At 37.9% G+C, this 17,240-nt stretch overlaps 1 protein-coding gene across 3 annotated transcripts in view; it reads right to left on the bottom strand.

Moving 5' to 3' along the window:
* Nucleotides 1–17,240, bottom strand: part of TRIP11 (thyroid hormone receptor interactor 11) — an 80,465-nt gene that overhangs the window by 47,764 nt on the left and 15,461 nt on the right. For all 3 annotated transcript variants that reach the window (XM_074393462.1, XM_010350557.3, XM_074393463.1), the window contains exons 4-10: nucleotides 14,530–14,808; nucleotides 11,214–11,282; nucleotides 8,865–9,030; nucleotides 6,736–7,098; nucleotides 4,607–4,647; nucleotides 4,158–4,244; nucleotides 540–752 (exon numbers count right to left, since the gene is read on the bottom strand). In XM_074393462.1, coding sequence (XP_074249563.1) covers nucleotides 540–752; nucleotides 4,158–4,244; nucleotides 4,607–4,647; nucleotides 6,736–7,098; nucleotides 8,865–9,030; nucleotides 11,214–11,282; nucleotides 14,530–14,808 — 1,218 coding nt within the window. The remainder of the gene's footprint in view (nucleotides 1–539; nucleotides 753–4,157; nucleotides 4,245–4,606; nucleotides 4,648–6,735; nucleotides 7,099–8,864; nucleotides 9,031–11,213; nucleotides 11,283–14,529; nucleotides 14,809–17,240) is intronic.

Here is a 17,240-nt window from a genome sequence, read left to right as displayed (position 1 = left end):
ATTACAGGCATGTGCCACCACACCTGGCTAATTTTGTATTTTTATCAGAGATGGGGTTTCTCCATGTTGGTCAGGCTGGTCTCGAACTCCTGACCTCAAGGGATCCGCCTGCGTCAGCCTCCCAAAGTGCAGGGATTACAGGTGTGAGCCACTGTGCCCAGCCCCAGCATCTTAGGGATAAGAATTTAAAACCAAAGATGTTAAATAGCATATGCTGTTCATTTTTATCTCTACACCAGAGCAGGAGTCAATGAAGTCTAGCCATGAGCCAACTCAGAGATGCTGCCTGTTTCGTAAGTAAAACTTTATTGAAACATGGTCACACTCATTTGTTGATATGACAACAACAGAGTTTAGTAGACTGAGACTATATGGCCTACAAGGCCAACAATATTTACTACCTAGCACTTTACCAAAGAGGTTTGTCAAGATCTATGAACTAAACCATTAATTAAATCACACCCATTTCTGCATGTCAATCCAGTGTTTAAGTTACTACTTAACAGAATGTGCTGCCTCACTGTATTTAATAGTGTTACCTTTGTAGCTTCTTGATTTTGTCTGTCCAATTCTTCTATCTCAGCTATCAGTATTTCCTTTTCACTAATAATCTGATTGAGTTCTTGTTCCTTTGCCTCCAAATGAAGTCTTAAGTCATGTAATTCTGAATCCAAACTTATGTCTCTTGTAGCTGTACTTTTAATTCCTTCATATTCGTCGTTCAATTTTAAAAGTGCTATCTGTAGATCTTCCTGAAATGATAAAGGGAAAAAAGCAACACATACTTTCAATTAGGGACACCAAAAAACTAAAAACATACATAGAAACAAAACTTGGGAATCTATTTTAAGTGCTCTATATTGGAAATAGTATTGAACAATACCTCAATAATGGTATGCGAAATTCAACAAACCACATCCTTCCTTCATGCGCAATTTTTCTTGTAGCTTCAAGCAAAATATCTCTATAATCCTAGACAAGATGTAATGACTGTAAGTTTGTCCTCTAGCGCCAACTTCTTTATAAAAAAAGTTCCCATTTGAAAGCCTCTCCTATCCTGCTCCACTGTGGCTTCCCTTTATCCATCCCATGGCCCCACCTACCATACAAACATACTTTTCAAAATGTCCCCAGGTCGTTCTGCCTTCCTTACTTCCATTCTCTAACATCCAGTCATCAACAGCCACAAACTATATAAAAACATAAAAAAGTAACACTCCTTCACCCAAAAGTTTTGCCTCTCTAATTAGAAAGGTTTCTTTTCTCTTACTAATTTCCCTTATTACTTATGCTTCTGTCACAATATGGAAATTTTTCTTGACCCAAGAAATAACCCTCCTTCCTTCCTTTACTTTCTGAGCACAGACTAGATTCCCCTGTCACACCTGACATTCCTCAAGATAGTATATATACATTTTATAGTCTACTACTTGGTATTTAATGCTTGCTCCAAAATCTCAGAAGTGGGGCAGTTCTCTATGCTTCAACATTATTTCTGTCTCTAGTTATGATGTTTGTAAAAAATTATATATTAAAGTCTTCTTTCATTGACAGATTTTTAAAAATCAAACCTATATGGAATCTACTTTAAAGAAGAGTCTTGAACCAGGTGTGATGGCATGTACCTATAGTCCCAGGAGGCTACTTAGGTGGCTGAGGTAGGATTACTTGAGTCAAGGAGTTCAAGGCTGTAGTGCACTATAATCACGCTGTGATCAGCCACAGCACTCTATCCTGGGCAACACAGCAAGACTTTGCCTCTCTAAAAAGTAAAATTTTAAAAAATAAGAATCTCAAATTCCTTCAAATAAACACCCTAATATATACCTTATAATAGAAACTCAACATTGCTATGGAGAGTTGGTTGAAAACCAAAGGAGACCTAATAAAATCTACAGTAGAGCACCTATATCACAATTTTTATTTCTTTCTAATTCAAAAATTTATTCTAACTACAGCTGAAAGATGAAAACGGCATTCTCTTAAGTCTTTCCAAAGCTATCTGTTCAAATTAGGAGAACCACAAACATTTTCTTTAGGTGGATCTTAAAAGCTCACAGCCTCATAGGGACTTTTTAAAAAATTTATTTAGGCTTTTTTTTTTTTTTTTTTGTAGAGATGGTGTCTCAATATGTTGTCCAGGTTGGTCTTGAACTCCTCACCTCAAGCAAACATCCTGCCTTGGCCTCCCTAAGTGCTCACCCTCATAGATACTTGGTATTCTTAATCAGTAAGCAGATACAATTCAAGGAAGAGTTACAATGGACTATTTAACATCAAAAGAAAGGAGAAACAGCGATCAGGACTAGCTACAGAAACCAAACACATCATGAAAAGGTTACAGGCCCTACCAGATAAGTGCATGGAGGTCTGCAAACTACAAACTACTAGGTCAGTCAGGTAAAGAGCAGAACACAATGGGAATAGAGATAGGAAAGAGAAATACATATAATATAGTAATTTTTTAAATGACTGGGAGATATTGCTGGCATATAGTGGGTAGAAAGAGTGGCAGCAAGAATCCCACAATACACAGGGTAGTACACACGAGTAAGAATTTTCCTGCTGGCCGGGCGCGGTGGCTCAAGCCTGTAATCCCAGCACTTTGGGAGGCCGAGGCGGGTGGATCACGAGGTCAAGAGATCGAGACCATCCTGGTCAACATAGTGAAACCCCGTCTCTACTAAAAATACAAAAAATTAGCTGGGCATGGTGGCATGTGCCTGTAAAACCAGCTACTCAGGAGGCTGAGGCAGGAGAATTGCCTGAACCCAGGGGGCGGAGGTTGCGGTGAGCCGAGACCGCGCCATTGCACTCCAGCCTGGGTAACAGGAGCGAAACTCCGTCTCAAAAAAAAAAAAAAAAAAAGAATTTTCCTGCTTAAACACCAATAGCAGTCCCTTTGAGAAATACTATATATATACTAATGTGGAAAGATGTTGGAAATATGGTATGTAAAAAGGGTATTTATAATATGCTAACATTTGTATTTTTTAATGCTATTGATATATACAATCATACATGCATAGACAGAGTCTGCAAAAAAACACTAGAATTGGTAACAGAGACTGTCCCTGGGAAAGAGTCCAAGCAATAAAGGTGCGAAAGATACTCCACTATACTGTCTGAAGGTTTTCAGTATGTATGTTTTCTGAACAGATATATCAGAAAATATGCACCAGTTTTTAAAATTAAGAATTTAAATTAAGACACTGGCCTTTAACTTAATAATACTACCTTATAACTGTCCTATATTTAAGGACCTGCCTTAGCCAATTTCCCCAAAGTGATACAAACACAAAAAGACTTCTAAATACCTTTCCCTTTCAGAATCTTATTTATTCCTTGCTATGAACATATACAATAAAGACCTTCTTTCTACCACTGAAACGGTTGCTCTGTACCCCTATAAAGGCCTTATTTCACCAAGTGCATTGTAATCCCAGCACTTTGGGAAGCCAAGGCAGATGGATCACCTGAGGCTGGGAGTTTGAGACCAGCCTGACCAACATGAAGAAACCCCATCTCTACTGAAAATACAAAATTAGCCAGGTGTGGTGGCAGGCATCTGTAATCCCAGCTACTTGGGAGGCTGAGGCGGGAGAATCGCTTGAACCCAGAAGGCAGAGGTTGCAGTTAGCCAAGATCGCATCATTGTACTCTAGCCTGGGCAATAAGAGCGAAACTCCATCTCAAAAACAAAACAAAACACCTTCTTTCTACCACTGAAACTGTCGCTCCGTACCCCTCACCACCAAGAAAGTCCTGTCTACTCCAATGAACACAGTCTGAAGCACACAGCAGTATATACAGTTATTATAGCATGCCACTCCAGACCTCCCGACCTACCTGTGTATGTTCCTGCTGTCAGGACCAAAACAGGTTTCATCAGAAACCAAAACAGGACTTCCACCTGTCTTTTCTGCTTGTTTCTATGTGCCTACTAGCTTATTTCTAAATATAAACTCAAAGCCAGCCACTTATACTCTGAACTTTGCCCAGGTACTTCAACCCAGCCTGACAAGCATCAATGAGATCAGCTCTATTCTCAGGACTTGAGCTCAATCACTAAACATTCCATTTGGATATCACCTGGCCCTTGGCTGTGGACTATAACACACACCATTTTAATTCTGCCCCATTTTTACAGCACCCACCTTTTCTTGACTCAGTAATGACTTCTCTTTTTCTAAAACTTCGATATGCATTTTAAGTTTCAGATTGTCTTCAGCAAGACCGTTATCCTACAAAAATATTAAAGCAGCGTTTTCAGGTAACAAGAAATTTCCAGTTTACAAAAAAGCAGGCAATCTATACAACTGTGTGTTTCTATTCAGTATTTCTTTAATGATATATAATAATTATAAGAATGCAACACTTATAAGAGTGTCTAAAATGAATGAAGCCAGCCATTCATTTTCAATACTCTTATAGATTTCCTTATCATACTTGAAAAAATATAAAAATATATTTACAAAATAACTTCTAATTATTAGAAAAACAACTCTTTGACTCTCTTAAGGAAAATTAACATGCATTTCTCACTTTGGTATAGTATCTGCTTCCACTGTCTCTATGCACATAACATTTGTCAAAATTAATTTACCTGGTTTAAACTACTCAATCTCATTATTTCATTTTCAGCATCTGTAAAAACAGCAAATGAACTTGAAATTAAAATTATTTAGAGTAAATTACCTTCAATATTAAACTCAGAAATGCAACCCAATTAAAACAAAGTGTATATTTAAGCACCACTGGCAAGCAGTTACTGTTCTGAGTGAAACACGTATTTGTAATTTTGTATTTCTGTTTTTGTCTGGATCAAATAAATCATAATGTAAATGCCAGTTAGAAACCACGTTAAAATACAATTCTGTGGATAAGTATGAGAAAGAATTAAAACTGTATTGTGGATGAGTCATAAGTTATTGCCTTGATAAAAACGCTAACAACTACGTTTCAAGATGAATTGACTAGTTTGAGAAGCAGGAAATAGTACATGGTTTAAGACTGGAGGAAAACAATTTAAAAGTAATAAATGTATATTTATACCACCACAAACCATAATCCCTCAATTATCTAAAGTGATTTAGACATGAATGCTGATTAAAAAAAAACAATCTGATATTATAGATAGATCCATCAGGAGAAGCAGCACACAAAAAAACACAGCTGAAATCACTGATTTGACATTTACTTAGGAAATGTTTAGCATTTACTATGAGGCCAGGTGCTAGATAAAAAGCTGGAAAAACTTAGCCCTTGCTATCAAAGAGCTTACAATTCAGAGAGAAAGAAAAACTAGTAGGCAGAGGATTACAACATAGTATAATAGAGCAAGCACGAGGTGCTATGAAAACAAGGCAAACACCTACTCCAGATGAGGAGGAGCAAATGGGGCCAGGAAGTGGCAGTGCTAGGTACCCCTCGGTGGAGGTAATAATGCACTGACTCAATACACTGAGAGTCAGCTAAAAGAGCCATAGAGACACTCCACAGAGAAAGCAGAGAATGCAAGAGTGACAGAGCAAAGAGGCAACATTGCTGGTTTAAGGAGCTATTGAAATTCAACCTGGCTCCAGCTTAGAAGGTCAGAAGCATAAGAAAAGTTTAAACTGAAGAGTAGGCAGGAACCAGATCATGAGAGACATTATCATGTCTAACTAAGAAGTTTAAACATCATCCCAAAGTTTACAGGGAGCTACAAAGTACTAAAAGCAGGAGAGTAACCTGCTTTGCATTTCTGACAAATTATTCTGGCTGCAAAAGAAAAAAAAAACTAGACTAAAGGAAACTTGGAGAAAGGAGAATTTTAAAAGCTAACTCTTCAACACTTACTACCGGCTAGACACTATCCTAAAGATTGGCAGACAGTAACTCATATAATCCTCATTACTAAAACTACAAGGAAGATACCATTATTATCCCAACCCTATAGATGAAATAATCAAGGCATAGAGATGTTCACCTGTCCAAGGTCAGCTAATTCGTGATAGAGTTAGATTCTAACCCAGTCATGTCCTTACCCATTATGCTATTCTGCTACATTCAGAGAAGTGCCATAGTTAACAGAGGCAAAAAGCAATTAGGATAGCCTAAAGTAATTCTGTGGCAATGGAAATGGAAAAAGGGGGAAGGACTAAGGCAGTGGGTTTCTTTTCTTAGCAAATAAACTCATCTGGATCACCCAATATGATAAATAAATAAATGTATTATTCTTACATTAAGTAAATTAATTTTTAAGTAAGTAAATTTGTTTTTAAAAACATGAGTACAAGTACTTTAAAATTTATTTTATTTACTGGTGTTTGGCCTATTTCATTTAGTACTTATTTTTTATAACAAAGAATACTGGTATAGTAACTAAGTATCATCATGAGCATAGAAAATGGTGGAAGACCTATGGCTCTAAGCACTCAGGGCTTTGCTTGGATATAGACCATTTCAAAAAGGTAACATGTAACTTTGAAGAAGAAAGGCTGTATTCCCTAACTGGAAGGTGTGGGCTGTGATGAGTTACAGAAAGTGTAGCAATACTTAATCCTTTTTAACAGGAAAGTCCTATTCACAATCTATTAACTCTTACTCCACTCAATTCTACCCAAATAACAGGCAGTCATTTCCAGGAATATACCATCCCCACAAAGTATTCAGTTAATGAAGCATTTATCTCTAAAAACAACTACTATGCAATGAAACAACAATCTGAAAGAAGTTACAAAGACTGTATACCAGACAGTGCTTGTTGTAGTCTGAATACTTCTTCCACTGATGCACTCTGTGCAACAAGTCTTTCCCTTTCTGTCACAGTATCACTTTGCTTCATGGCAGAAGGCTGCAATATACTACATTCCAGTTTCAAGTTCTCACATTCTTCCATTAGTTGTCTTTTCTCCACGTTTAGCTGTTCTTGTTCTCTCCTCAAGCTATCTCTGTCATTTTCTGCAGAAGACAATTTTTTATTTATATCTTTTATTTTATCCTCAAGTTCTTCAATTTTTTTGGTAGACTCCACTTTTTCCGTTTGTAGAACTTGAATAGTTTTTTGCATCTCACAGATTTTAGAGTGATCAGTTTCTGTAACTCCAGAGCCACCTAGAACATAAACACAAAACAAGGACATCAAATGTCAAGAACCAAGAACTTAGCCGGGTGCGGTGGCTCAAGCCTGTAATCCCAGCACTTTGGGAGGCTGAGGCGGGTGGATCACGAGGTCGAGAGATCGAGACCATCCTGGTCAACATGGTGAAACCCCGTCTCTACTAAAAATACAAAAAAAATTAGCTGGGCGTGGTGGCATGTACCTGTAATCCCAGCTACTCAGGAGGCTGAGGCAGGAGAATTGCCTGAACCCAGGAGGCGGAGGTTGCGGTGAGCCGAGATCGCGCCATTGCACTCCAGCCTGGGTAACAAGAGCGAAACTCCGTCTCAAAAAAAAAAAAAAAAAAGAACCAAGAACTTGGCACTTGGTCTTGCTTGCTACATACACCAAGAGATTTAAGACAGTTTGGAATTTGGAAAGCTTAAAAGTTAAGTTACTGTAATAAACTAGAGTATTTTAAAATAAATAAGAAGTTGGGGGAAAATATTTGAATCAACTACATAAAGACCTATGTATCCAAGTTTGAAAGAGAGTGACAATATCTCTGATCATTTATTACCATCACCAAACAATGCAAAGAAATCTGTAAATTATAACTATTTACCACAAAGGCAAAAAGGACATTTTCTTTCTTTTTTTTTTTTTTTTTGAGGCGGAGTTTCGCTTGTTACCCAGGCTGGAGTGCAATGGCGCGATCTCGGCTCACCGCAACCTCCGCCTCCCGGGTTCAGGCAATTCTCCTGCCTCAGCCTCCTGAGTACCTGGGATCACAGGCACGCGCCACCATGCCCAGCTAAATTTTTGTATTTTTAGTAGAGACGGGGTTTCACCTTGTTGACCAGGATGGTCTCGATCTCTTGACTCTTGACCTTGTGATCCACCCACCCCGGCCTCCCAAAGTGCTGGGATTACAGGCTTGAGCCACCGCGCCCGGCCAAAAAGGACATTTTCATTTTCACAAATTCTTTTTTTTTTTTTGAGATGGAGTCTCACTCTGTTGTCCAGGCTGGAGGGCACTGGTGCCATCTCAGCTCACTGCAACCTCTTCCTCCTGGGTTCAAGTGATCCTCCCACCTTAGCTTCCCGAGTAGCTGGGACCACAGGCAAGCACCACCACATCTGACTAACTTTTGTGTTTTTAGTAGAGATGGGGTTTCACCATGTTGGCCAGGCTGGTCTCAAATTCCTGGTCTCAAGTGATCCACACACCTTGGCCTCCCAAAGGGCTGGGATTAGAGCCATAAGCCGCCACTCCTGGCCACAGAATCTTGAAAGTAGAGATGTCATTGCAAATTTCTGGCAGATAAGCAGAACTAGTCATCTACTCATGCATTATGACTCAATACAAGTTGACAGCACTGTCCTGGTCTTAAGAGTGCTATGCCTACCATTTAATTATGTCATCTAGTATGTTAAATTAATAAAACTAATAACCAGCTAGGTGTAGGGGCTCACTCCTATAATCCTATCACTTTGGGAGACTGAGGCGAGTGGACGACCTGAGGTCAGGAGTTCGAGACCAGCCTGGCCAACATGACAAAGCCCTATTTCTACTAAAAATACAAAAATTAGCTGGACATGGTGGTGGGCGCCTGTAATCCCAACTACTCAGGAGGCGGAGGCAGGAGAATTGCTTGAACCTGGGGGGTGGAGGCTGAAGTAAGCCGAGATTGTTCCACTGCACTCCAGCCAGGGCATGAGAGGGAGATTCCAACTAAAAAGAAATAATAATAAGTAATAAAGAAATAAAACCAATAACCTTGTTGTAATAGATTTTCGAGTTCTTCAATTCGTTCTTCATAGTCACTTAATTCTTCCCGATGTCGCCGACTTATTTCTGTCAATTTCTGTTGGTGTGCATTCTGCAGTACTGACATTTCATGTTGATGGTCATCAATTTCCTGACTTCGGTTCTGTTTTAGTTCCTTAAAAAATGAAAATGAACAAACAAACAAACAAAATGAAAACAAAGTCATTCAAATTTATAATCAATAAATTTAAGTAAGCTATATATTTAACCGTTGTCCAAAAGTCTGCATTATTAAAAATAATTATCAGAACATGTTAAGGCTGAAAAGAATTTCAACACAGACCCAAAGACCCAAAATTAGGACAATTCTGAACACCTTCACCCTTTCCTTTCTTACGTCTTAAAAACAGTTTTTCTACTTCTTTTTTTTTTTTTGAGACGGAGTTTCACTCTTGTTACCCAGGCTGGAGTGCAGTGGCGCGATCTTGGCTCACCGCAACCTCCGCCTCCTGGGTTCAGGCAATTCTCCTGCCTCAGCCTCCTGAGTAGCTGGGATTACAGGCACGTGCCACCATGCCCAACTAATTTTTTGTATTTTTAGTAGAGACGGGGTTTCACCATGTTGACCAGGATGGTATCGATCTCTTGACCTCGTGATCCACCCACCTCGACCTCCCAAAGTGCTGGTATTACAGGCTTGAGCCAACGCGCCCGGCCCAGTTTTTCTACTTCTAATGAGGGAACATCAGCAAGAAAAGGCTGAAACAAAAGATTAGTAAAAATGTATTTTCCTTAATATCTGTGACCATGAACCTCTCCTTTTCCTAATAACACATTCTACCAATACCGGTGTCACCCCTCTGGCTAATCTGTACCTGCTGTTCCACTACCCCTATTGTCTCACTCAGCCTTTGCTTTTACCAATCTTATTGGGACTCCCAAACTTCAATCTTGGCACCTTCCTACCCACGTTGAGCCCACTGTGTCTCTTCCTGGAACCTGGATCTTGAGTTGAGTCTGTCAACTAGGGAAACTGGTTTGACAGGAAGCATCAGGACAAGTGTGTTCTTAAGAGTCTATCCACTGGGTCCCGCCACCCAGATTCCTAACACTCTTTCCACTCCTATTCAACCTGAGGCCCAGATGCTCAGCTCCTCCTTCAGTCCTGCAGAGGGACTACTCTGGGTTCTTCCAGTAAATCCTCTTGCTTTACTTGGCCAGAGATAGTTTTTGTTGCTTGTAACCAAGAATCCTAATCTACAAAAATACTGATGCTCTTATGGGGGGAAAAAAAAGGATCCTAATCTGTAAATTAACTTCTTACTTATGTGCCAGCACTGGGCTAAGAGCTTTACGTTTAAACCTCAAAACAATCCTATAAGGTAGGCATTATCATGGTCTCTACTTTATTGATAATAAAATAGAATTAACTTGCCCAAAGTTAGCACAGCATGTAAATAATACAGCCAGGATTTAAACACAGGTCTGATCTGGATTCTATCCACTCTAGCATAATAATAATAATAAACCCAAAACTAAAAATTCTGTAATTTTTTCACTAAAACTAATTCACAGCCACAATAATACACGTAAGACTTTTCTTTAAAGAAATAGTTGACATGAACTAGCAAAATTCTACTGCTAAATTATTTCCAATGCATATTAGTATTTTATTTTGTCCATATCCTTTCAGCCTAAACCTGGAAACTTCAGCAACCCAGCAATTACATTTTAATAAAGACAGGTTTACTAGATAGAATATAGAGACTTACGAAAGATAAACTCCCTAATAAATGTTCAAAACCAAATGATTTTGGAAAGAGAGAGTTTTATATACTTTACTTGCCATAAATAATAAAGAAGATAAAAAATATTTTTGGGCCAGGCGCACTGGCGCACGTCTGGATTCCCAGAGTTCTGGGAGGCCAAAACAGGAGGAAGACTTGAGACTAGAAATTTGAGACCAGCCTGGGCAACATTAGCAAGCCCCATCTATACAAAAAATTTAGAAATGAGCCAGGCATGGTGGCATGCCTGCCAGTGGTCCCAACTACATGGGAAGCTTATGCAGGAAGATCACCTGAACCCAGGAATCGGAGGCTGCAGTGACCTGATCATGCCACTGCACGCCAGCCTGCCAACACAGTGAGACCCTCTCTCTAAAAGAAAAAGAAATATCATGATCTATATAATGATAATGACTTTTATAACTGAGACTTTTACTAATTTAGGTTTATGCTTTTATTTTTCATTTTTTCTTTAACATTAACAGTCTGGTCTCTGAGTACCATAGGCTTATGCTTTTAACAAGCAGATTTAGATATATAACTGCCATCATCAATCAATAATTTGACTTACCTTAATAATATTTTGTAGTTTACATATTTCACTTTGATCAGAGTTATGTGTTCCTTGTGCTTTGGAAGACTAGATCAGAAAAAGAGAATTAGTAAATAATTATACTGATTTTCTTGTCAACAGAAAGTCACAAACAAACTTCATTAAAAGATACTCTTTAAAAAAGGGAGCGTTTCACAGATTCTCACTAAAGAATGCCACGTACCTTTTAGAGAACCTAGTCCAGTAGTGAATAATACACAATAAATAAAAGATACCATGTTTAAGAATTTATTAACTAATTGGGGAGACAACAGTTTTATAAAATAACTAAAGTTAAGGTAAAAAATTTATAGAATATTTTACTTAGCTTGACAAAATTTAAGCATAAAGATATTGAGCAGCTTTCTAAAAGGAAATTTTCTTTCTTTCTTTCTTTCTTTTTTTTGAGACAGGGTCTTTTTCTGTCACTCAGGCTAGAATGCAGTGGTGTGATCATGGCTCACTGCAGCCTCTACCTCCTGGGCTCAAGCAATCCTCCCACCTCAGCATTCCAAGTAGCTGGGACTACAGGTACATCCCACCATGTCCAGCTATTTTTTTTTTTCTTTTTTTTTTTTTTTTTTTTGTGGGATGGAGGGGTGATGTCTCACTATGTTGCCCAGGCTGGTCTCAAACTCCTGGTCTCAAGCAATCCTCCTGCCTTGGCCTCCCAAAGTGCTGGGATTAGACATGAACCACCATGCCTGGCAAAATCTTTTTAAAATGATTTTACCCAGAAGATCTCTACCCAATAGAGAATAATCTTTGGTTTAACAAATAAAAAAAACAACTTTTGGATTCTTCTCATTCAAAGCTGTTTGTTGATCACTTATCTTTATTAATATTACTACATAACATCTTTTTTTTTTTTTCTTTTTTTTTTTTTTTTTTTTTATGAGAGGGAGTTTCGCTCTTGTTACCCAGGCTGGAGTGCAATGGCGCGATCTCGGCTCACCGCAACCTCTGCCTCCTGGGATCAGGCAATTCTCCTGCCTCAGCCTCCTGAGTAACTGGGATTACAGGCACGCGCTACCATGCCCAGCTAATTTTTTGTATTTTTGGTAGAGACGGGGTTTCACCTTGTTGACCAGGATGGTCTCGATCTCTTGACCTCGTGATCCACCCACCTCGGCCTCCCAAAGTGCTGAGATTACAGGCTTGAGCCACCGCGCCCGGCCGACTACATAACATCTTAACGAACCAAAAGATACTCTAGGACTCAAAGAATAAAGCATAATAGAAAAACACAGGATTTAGAGACAAAACATGTGTGTTTGAATCATAATTTAAACACTGTAGCAATGGATTGTATTACTTAAAAGTTTCAGTTTCCTTATCTATAAAATAGAGGTAATAGATACATCTCATAGTTATTAACATAATAATATACTGGGATAATACACATAGAGGATCTTGTAAAGTATAATACAAATCTTAATTTTTATTATGTCTTGCTAGAAAATTAAGTCCTCAGAAAGGTCACAATAATGCCTTTTTCACCTTTGTAGTCTGGTACAAGTCTGTCATGGAGTAGGCATTCAAGACATGCAAAAGTGAACACACTAAAAACGATTCTCTTCTCTATGAAATCTTACCCTGACTATTGTTTTTTAAAATGTGTTCCTCAGGTTATCAGAATCACCAGAGCTATTTGTTTGAAAGCAGTTTAAGATCCTAAAACTGGCTAACAAATTGGTATCTCTGAAGGTACGACAGAAGATCTACAATAATGCTGAATTCTCCAGGTCATCTGTTACACATACAAAGTTTAAGAACTACTGCTTTTTGAAGATAAGATGGACCAACAGGTCATGTTCTCTAAGGCTTATTTTGTGTACTGAGAATGTCTAGCAACTTGTGAAGGAAGGAGATAATTTTAATTGGGAAGATTTCTCCTTTACGTAACTAGATTACATTTACAAAAACACAAAAAACAATCTTTTTACTCATATAATTTGTTTTTTTCTTACGATGATGAAATTAAATTCAAATGAACAATGTTTCAGTTAATTCCAGGTTTTAATGTCTCCTGACAATTTCCATAGCATACAACAGGTTGAGAATCCCTAATCCAAAAATCCAAATTCTGAAATACTCCAAAATCTGAAACATCTGACTGCCAACATGATGCCAAAAGTGGAAAACTCCACACATAAGTACTTAATGCAAACTTTGTTTCATGAACAAGTTATAGAATATTACTTAAAATATTGTATAAAATGAACGTCACAAGTACCAATGGGTATAAATTTTATATGTAACTTAAATGAATTCCATGGTTAGACTTGGATCCCATCCTCAAGATATTTCATTATGTTTACGAAAATATTCCAAAATCTGGCTGGATGCAGTGGCTCATGCCTGTAATCCCAACACTTTGGGAGCTGAAGCAGGTGGATTACCAGAGGTCAGGAGTTGGAGACTAGCCTGGGCAACATGGTGAAACCCCATCTCTACTAAAAATACAAAAAAAATTAGCCAGGTGTGGTGTCGTGTGCCTGTAATCCCAGCTACTCAGGAGGCTGAGGCAGGAGAATCGCCTGAGCCTGGGAGGCAGAGGTTGCATGGGCCAAGATCATGCCACTGCACTCCAGCCTAGGCAACACAGCGAGACTCTGTCTCCAAAAAAAAAAAAAAAGTAAAAGAAAAGACTCCAAAATCCAAAACGTGAAACACGTCTAGTCTCAAGCATTCCAGGTAAGAGATAGTCATCTGAATACAATTTGATATGTAAGATAAAAAAGGGCTCCTTGGAAGAAAGTTTACAGCCCCAAATAGCAAAGAATTACTTGCTAATGCATGAGAAACAACACAAAATACTTTATCATATTTTATAATATCAATGACCAGATTTTCATTTTGCATGTAACTAGAACTAGCAGAAACCTCAAACAATATCTAAGCAAGCAGTTTCAAACATGGTGCCTCTGAATCCTGGTGTTTTTACCCCAGGAGTCTCAGGGACTCCAGAAGAGAAGGTTCTTGGTTCAACCACAGCAACTCAATTTTTTTTCTCTTTTGAGTCCTGGACTCGTAACATTTTTTTTTTTTTAAAGATCTGTTAATTTAATTTTTTGTAACTTTTTTTCCAAATAGTGTACAGAAAGGGAAACAGACTGGGAGAGAAAGATGATGACCAAAACCACTTAGAAAGCCACTGGTAGAATTAGAATACAGGTTTTCTATTTCCTAGTCCAGGGTTCTTTCAGATATCAAACGCCCTACATATAGCTTTTTATATTACACCAGTATTTTTACTCAAAGTTTTCAAAAAGTCATAAAAAATTTTATCTACCTGGGCAATATGCCTCCAATGTCCAACTTCAGACTCAAGCCTTGAAACTTCATTTGAAAGTCGGTTTATTTCTTGTTGGGACGAAATTATATCACCAAAGTCCATATCATCGTCATGGAAAGCTGAAGGATGATGACTAATCCCATAAGTGAATGAAGATGAAGCAGTGGTGGCTGGTACACCGCCAGCTCCAGAAGGTACTGATTGAGCTGCTGACTGCAGTTTCTGCAACTGATCCTGGAGTGCAATCTGTCTGGCTTTAAGATGGCTGATTTCTACCTATATATTTATAATCCATGTTTTAGAAAGGGTACTTTAAAACAATCATATTAACCTTTTGTAGATTTGTATTAAAAAACACAACATAATAATTTGTCTAAGATTATCCAGTGATAGTCCTCTATTAACTGACTCTATCTTATAAAAGATTCTAACTATAACATTTTTATTTAAAACACAAACACAAAGCACAAATAATGTCACAAATAGTAGAAATATCAGAATTTTGTATGTTAACTAAAACAATGCATTTCTCAGTTCAACATGGGTTTGCTATCTTCTCTGTATGGGGTAGTATAGGCAATTTCTTAGGGTTCTGTTTATGATTACCAAATCTTAAATGATGAGAAATGAAAGCTGTGTCAGTCCATGCATTGGGAATTTCCTTAGAACATCTCCTGTTACAAGAGTTTTACATAACTGATTATGGCTAGACGTAGGCTTAAAAGGGACCATGAATCAGAGGTAACTTTGTACTGGTCTGCACAACACAGCTGGAAGAATGCTTTGATTTATAAATCAAATCTTTTTAGATTAGATAACAGTGAAACAGTAGGCCCAAGGTTATTAGCCCATGAATCTTAAAAAGAAATAATGTACTAAAAGAGGTCTTAGTTTTAGCTATGGCAAAGAGGAGGCAGTGAAAATCTGACCTATTCAGGAAGAGAACAGTATATAAATTCTGAAACTACCAGCAGAGTTTTGACTGAAGGCTGGCAAGTCATCGCACAAAAGAAATTATAAACATAGGACCTACCACAATGCCACATCCACTCTGAGTAAAACATCATTAGAAACACAAAAACAAACAATATAGACAGAACTGAAATAAGCTTTCTGTAAACCAGTCAAACTAGTCCAGAAGACACTGTCACAAATAAGGAAAATTTAATATTGGGAAGACAGCCAAAAAGTAACAGTATTTCTTTTTTTTTTTTTTTAATTTGTAACACAATTTATTTTACAGTCATTTGTGTCACAAATAATTTGCTTTTAGTTTGGAATAAATAAAAAGTAACAGTATTTTCTGTATGCATAGAGTTAAGCAAGTAGATAAAAGCTAAACACATGTATGTCATATGTCATAACAAACAAGCTGTTCCTACTGGAGCCCCTTCTCGAATGGAAATTTATGGTAGTGTACGAATTTCATTCATTTTCCCACAAATGACATGAGATAAATTCCATCTTGGAGAATATGAACATCACAATGAAGGCTGCAGATAGATTGAGGAAGCAGCAGATCCAATAATCATCTTTCATCCTTGTAAAAAGTACTAAAATCTACATTTTTTTCAAATGTAGCTATATTTTAAAAACTATCATTATATAAGATACTTACATCAACTTGTAGAGATATGCAATTAAAAACTGCAATAACAGATATTTCCAAACCTGAATGCTTAATGTGTCCTCTAATATGGATAGTTAAGTAGAAAATAAAATACCAAAATTTTCCACCTCAGTATTTTCAACTGTGAGGTAAGCATCAGAATCACCTATGGAGCTTTTGAAAATTAACAGTACAGGTTGAGTATCCTTATCTGAATGCTTGAGACTAGAAGGGTTTCACATTTCAGATATTTTCCAATTTGAGAATATTTTCATAAACATAATGAGATATCTTGGGGATGGGACCCACGTCTAAACACAAAATTCATTTAGGGTTCATACACACCTTAATACCCATAGGGACATGGGAAAGCAATTTTATAAAATGCTTTTAGCAATTTTGTGCATAAAACAAAGCTTGTGTTCAGTACTTATGTGTGAAATTTTCCACTTGTGGCATCACACTGGCACTCAAAGTTTTGGATTTTGGTGCATTTTGTATTTTGGTAGGAATGCTCAACCTGCACCAGGGCCTCTTCCCAGTACGCTAAGTTACAATCTCCTAGGTGGTGTAAACATGTATATGCTTTTCTTTTCTTTTTTTTTTTTTTTTTCCTTTGAGATGGAGTCTTGCTCTGTAGCTCAGGCTGGAGTGCACTGGCGTGATCTTGGCTCACTGCAATCTCTATCTCTTGGGTCCCGGTTCAAGCAATTCTCCTACCTCAGCCTCCAAAGTAGCTGAGATTACAGGCATGAGCCACCACACCCAGCTAATTTTTGCATTTTTTAAGTAAAGACAGGGTTTCACCATGTTGGTCCGTCTGGTCTTGAATTCCTGACCTCGTGATCCACCCACCTCAGCCTCTCAAAGTGCTGGGATTACAGGCGTGAGTCACCACGCTCAGCCAACATGTATATGCTTTTAAAGTGTCATAATGATTCAGCTGTAAACCCCTGGGTAAGAGGAAATATTGTTCTATCATAATGTTTATAAGTCAGTGTTATTTAAAGTGTGATCCATGGATGAATACAGTGAATGCTCACTACCAGTCCATAGCAAGTACAGCAATGGGAAGAGTAAGGTTTAAAGACTTGTAAAG

The sequence above is a fragment of the Saimiri boliviensis genome, chromosome 2 (genome assembly GCF_048565385.1).
Source record: "Saimiri boliviensis isolate mSaiBol1 chromosome 2, mSaiBol1.pri, whole genome shotgun sequence".
Classification (NCBI taxonomy): Eukaryota; Metazoa; Chordata; class Mammalia; order Primates; family Cebidae; genus Saimiri; species Saimiri boliviensis.
Note: the sequence above shows the minus strand (reverse complement) of the source record. Positions and strands in the feature narration are given on the sequence as shown.